Raw genomic sequence first — 5,806 nt, forward strand, 5'->3', positions numbered from 1 at the left:
GGACTTGCAAGAAAGATTTTAACGCTCCGTGAGCGTAAGGGCGTAAAAGGAAATCGAAAAATAACTGAATGGCTTCAAAAAAAACAGGCTAATGTCTTCAACGAAGAAATGCAAAATATTTAAAAAAAAAAATGAAATTAAGGAAGACGCAAAACAAAGATGGATACCAATGGTAAATATACACACCCTTAAGACATTTTTAGTCAGATTGGAAGCCTGATTCAAATCAAAATTATATTATGTTACTGTACTTATTCTATATGTTACTTTTATTTATTTATTTATTTGTATTTTTTGTTACTGTGGTATCAGGATATGTCAACGAAGAGCACACAATGAAAAAGTGACAAAATCATGCAGGTCAGGATCAATATTCGACAAGACCAAGACAAGTTTACAAAATTGGATGACTTTTATATACAGGTAGGTGTAATAACATATTAAATAACCTGTTTTTGTCTTTTAACATTAAGAAACATTACTTGTCATTTTTTTTTCACATAAATATTTCAATAATGCAGATTCAGTCAAGGTTTACGTTTACGCCAAGTCGACATGGTCCAGGATGGCATTGCTGGAAGCTCCGCCACCCTTACTAAAATGACCCGTAAACTGAGATTAGTCTGCAGGAAAGCCTTGAAGATGTTCAAAAGGAAGACAGGACAACGCATGGGTGGAAGAAGGGAATTTATTGTGATAGATGAAAGCAACATCCGTCATAAAAGGAAGGTGGGATATCCTTTTTGTAACTATTTTTTTAAAAAGTGAAAACATGTAAGGTGGAACAACTGAAATACAATATCTATATCAAATTTCAATAGTGATATTTGATGCATCAATTAATCATTTCTTTAAATTGGTTATTTTTATTGAACCAGATGAACCCATTCTGAACTAAACTGTATCATCAACTGTATCATCTGAAACAGTTTGCATCTCGTGTCAGCACTGATCCAAAAACTATTCCACCAAAGCTCACTTTTTGCAACGTGTCTGACAGTCACTCCAATTTATTAGTTGTCTCATAGGTTGTGATTCCATGTCATTTAAAGGTACAGGTTGGAGGACCTGCCACTTAGGGGCGCACTACCAAAACAATAACAATCGCATGGTTTGATGATGCTAAGAAGGAGCGTAGAATGATGGGATTTGTTGTCTTCTACCCAACCGCTGACGGCCATTCAAACACAGGCATACATAGCAAATGCGAGTTCAATGATTTGCGTAAGTAGATTACATACAAAGTCAATGCAAAGACATGATCAGACTATGGATCAGACACGTCCTCGAGCGGGTCTAGAGATGTGATGCCCCGCGTTTGGCGTGTATGCCCCATAATACTAATCTTGTTGATCTTTATAATAGCATACGTTTTCTGTAAAGATACGAATCAAAACAACTCACCTGTCGAGTAAAACACAAGCGAGATCAGCATCTCTTTCTAGTTCTCTCCATCTAGAAAATGCAACACCGATATCGATCCTCGCTCTTTCTCTTCTCTTGTCCCAAACTCTTCTTGGGTCGTTTGGTTGGCCCGTACACTTACGGGAGTAAATTAAACAGTAATTATGTTCCATAAATAAGTAACAGAGTAACCACCATAAAAAGTGTAAGAAGAAGTAAATAAGGAACTGCTTGAAGCAAGCTAGTGGTTTGCTGGATGCTAGACACTACTTCCACATTTGTCCACGACACTATTGTCATGTGGTTTCTACGTCAGTAAAGGCGGTAACCAAGGGTAACTAACGTCATTGATAGGCGACTGCACTGCCCTGTGTCACTGTTTAGAATGGGAATTTTCTCATGATTTGCAAGTAGTTGAATACATTAGAGATATTGTTAGTTATCAGCTGGACAAAATATATAACGCTAGCCTAGTGGTTTTTGGATATTTTACTGCAAATCTTATAAATTGTAAAACTTTAATGTAACACTGCTACTTGATCCCTTCTAGCAGGACTTCAGTTACTCCAACAGTTAATACTTAATATCAGAATACATTTAGGCTGTCTTTTATTTTTAAGTAACATAGTATATTTGTACCAATAGCCAAAAATACATTGTATTCATCAAAATTATAGATTTTTCTTTTATGCCAAAAATCATTAGGATATTAAGTAAAGATCATGTCCCATGAAGATATTTTGTAAATTTCCTACTGTAAATATATAAAACGTAATTGATTAGCAATATGGATTGCTAAGAACTTAATTTGGACAACTTTGAAGGCGATTTTCTCAGTATTTAGATTTTTTGCACCCTAAGATTCCAGATTTTCAAATAGCTGTATCTCAGCCAAATATTGTCATATCCTCCTAACAAACCATACATCATTGGAAAGCTTATTTATTAAGATTGGTTTGTACATTTCAATTTCGAGAAATGTACCCTTATGACTGATTTTGTGGTTCAGGGTCACATATTAACAATGGCAACTCTTTTTATGAAGCCTGTATTTGTAATACATTATTCAGATAATCTTAAGGCATTTTATTTTTATGCATTTTGCATTAGGGGTGGGCGATATCTCGATATTTAAAATATATCGGGATATTTTTTAAACACGATATGGATTTTGACATATCGTATATATCGATATATTGTTTATATTTAATTCTGATTCCGCCACTTTCCTTGTTTGCCTTCTCTTTGCTGTGCTCGCTCGCCCCCGCTCGCTCGCCCCCACCTCCTTGCTTTTGTCCCCCCTCCCCTCACATGTACAGAACTAGTAAAAAAAAAAAAAACGTCTAAAAAAGGACAACTGGCTCCATTATATGGAGATAGTTCGGTTTTAAGGCGTCAGGTGAACAGCAGGCAGATGTCTACTGTAGGGCCCTATGATTTCCGTGATGCACTAAACGCGCACGGAATCATGGAATCCAGTCATAAAAACGTAATTTACAGTTTAACATGGAATGACACAGAATTTGTCAAATTTTGAATGAATTAATCAAAAGTAGGTCATTGCACTTAAATCAAATCGCGATATGGACTGATATTTGCAAATATTAAGCCGGAAAAATCTATTTTAATATAAAACCTGCATATTCTGCATGTCTGTGTTAATGAATGGCACAGAAGCGTGGCTTCATTCATTAACGTTCACACGCTATTAAAATGAAACAAACATAATTTAAGGAATAATCACACAACATTTCTTCCATGTTTTATTTTTAATAGTAAATCCCCTTTGTTTACCAAAAAATAAAGTTTGCTTAATTTTAAATAATTAAAAGATAAATTAAATGAATGTTTTATGCCTTCATTTGATAACCAGAAAAATGTAAATACACAAAATTTCTGAAGGGAAAAAACATTTCACATAAGGCTATTTTAAGAATTTTTTTAACTAATTAAGTTTTTTTTATGCATTTCAATAATTACACATGCTAAAACAAAGAATTAGGTAACAATAAAACATATGGTGAAGAAAAAAAATAAAACATTTCATAGGGCCCTAAACATGTAATATTTGGCATATTTGTTTTTGCAGTAGTTTTTGAGGGTAATTTTTCCTGTAAAGATATCGAGATATATATCGTATATCGAGATATAGCAAAATATATCGAGCTCCATATCGCCAAGCCCGACTATGCATTATAAAAAACCTTGGAAAATGTTGTATCATCTCATAAATAATCGTAACAACAATTATAATACATTATAATATTTACACATTTGTGGTTATAGCTTTTAAGAGTATAATCATTTATAACACATAATGAATATTAAATTCACTTAATTTATAATTGATTATTTCATATCTTGACATTGTTCACTACAGTGGTTAGGAGTGTCTAAGTGTGTATTTTTTTCTTTTCTTTTTTCCTGTGGGGATAATGTACATTTTTTCTGAGCCTTTTTTACATTAGATTACATTTTATATTGATGGTCCCCTTAGTCTATTGACTATATAATTGGCTAATTTTCATTTTTGGGTGAACTAACCCTTTAAGAGGATGCAACATGTTCATAGTGTGTTATAAATCATCATACTCTTAAAATCTATAACCACAAATAAGTAAGTATTATAATACATTAAAATTGTTCTTATGATTATTTATGAGATGATACAACATGTTATAAGGTTTTTTATAGTGCATAATTAATTCATTATAATACCTTTAGAATAAAATAGAAAGTGTTACCATAAATTCTAAGCACAGGTTTAAAGGTGTTATTTCAACCACAGAAATTCTTCGGGAACTGTGTTTTTGGGAAACACCAAATCTTTCAACTGTTGGTAATGAAACATACAACCATAGTTCGCTAGTGATGCTTGTGGGAAACAAACCTCTGAACTTTAGTGCCACCAATACAGAATAAAGGCATTACGACAACACTTTACAATATTGTTTCATTTGTTAACATTAGTTAACTACATTGTTTTTACATAGACTAATACTTCTTTCAGTAAGTGTACATTGGAAGGCAAGTAATTGAAATTGTTTTTGTAATTGTAGTATGGACAAGGAAGAGCTGGACAGACGTGGAAGAGAAAGAAGTGGGTTTTTGGCATGCTGGCCATAAAGGGACAAAGAAGACGACCAGTTTTGCGGCTTGTAGAAAGGCGCTCCAGAAATCACCTGCTTCCCATAATTAGACGACATGTTCGCCAAGGGTCAACCATATTAAGCGACGAGTGGAGATCCTACAGAGCTTTATCAAATCTTGGTTACAGTCACTACTCAGTAAACCACAGCAGATACTTTGTTGATCCAAACCATGGAGGACATACACAAAATATTGAAAGAGCCTGGTTAACCTACAAAAGCCAAATTTGGCGACTGAGAGGAAATAGGACAGAGAAGCTTCTTAAAGAACATTTGTGTTTTATTGAGTGGACTTACTGGCTGGGATACAAGCACAAAGATGGTCCTCTAGGTCGTCTTCTGAAAGACACTTAAAAGGCATTACAGAGATTAAATATGCTATAACCCAAACATTTTTCTTTTCTTCTACTCCCAGTTCAGACATGAAATGGTTTGATGTTTATGTGCAGCTGATAAAATAAATAAAAATGGTACCAGACACATAATACATAATTATAAAGTGTATATCTGTTTATAATAGATGTTTGTATAGTTGTTTGTTACAGCCTAATGTTTACAGCTATTTTAGTCATGATAAAAAAATATATATCATGTGCAACCAAACACTAAAGTCGTTTCACGCTTTTGAGGTTTTTGGTGAATTTTAAAATAGTATACTTTTAGATAATATCTCTAGAAGGATGAAGTAACACTCGAGTAATTACTAGTGGGTTACCATGATCTTCACTTTAGAATACTGATCCAAGTAATTATTAATTCCTTTAGAAGGATGAAGTAACACTTGAGTAATTACTAGTGGGTTACCATGATCTTCACTTTAGAATACTGATCCAAGTAATTATTAATTCTTTTAGAAGGATGAAGTAACACTTGAGTAATTACTAGTGGGTTACCATGATCTTCACTTTAGAATACTGATCCAAGTAATTATTAACTCTTTTAGAAGGATGAAGTAACACTTGAGTAATTACTAGTGGGTTACCATGATCTTCACTTTAGAATACTGATCCAAGTAATTATTAATTCTTTTAGAAGGATGAAGTAACACTTGAGTAATTACTAGTGGGTTACCATGATCTTCACTTTAGAATACTGATCCAAGTAATTATTAATTCCTTTAGAAGGATGAAGTAACACTTGAGTAATTACTAGTGGGTTACCATGATCTTCACTTTAGAATACTGATCCAAGTAATTATTAATTCCTTTAGAAGGATGAAGTAACACTTGAGTAATTACTAGTGGGTTACCATG

The 5,806-nt window shown here is 33.4% G+C and overlaps 1 protein-coding gene across 2 annotated transcripts; it reads left to right on the forward strand.

The window, feature by feature from the left end:
* The first annotated feature begins 201 nt into the window (after positions 1–201).
* On the forward strand, positions 202–5,024 carry LOC127977411 (uncharacterized). 2 transcript variants are annotated; one of them, XM_052582314.1, is made up of 3 exons: positions 202–423; positions 522–729; positions 4,464–5,024. In XM_052582314.1, exons 1-3 carry the CDS (start codon positions 407–409, stop codon positions 4,905–4,907), a joined length of 669 nt encoding a protein of 222 aa, XP_052438274.1. In that variant the 5' UTR covers positions 202–406; the 3' UTR covers positions 4,908–5,024. The 2 variants fall into 2 exon arrangements, 1 of the variants encoding a protein (XP_052438274.1); XR_008158174.1 differs by lacking the exon at positions 522–729.
* The last annotated feature ends 782 nt before the right edge of the window (positions 5,025–5,806 follow it).

Source organism: Carassius gibelio, chromosome B18 (assembly GCF_023724105.1).
Source record: "Carassius gibelio isolate Cgi1373 ecotype wild population from Czech Republic chromosome B18, carGib1.2-hapl.c, whole genome shotgun sequence".
Lineage (NCBI taxonomy): Eukaryota > Metazoa > Chordata > Actinopteri > Cypriniformes > Cyprinidae > Carassius > Carassius gibelio.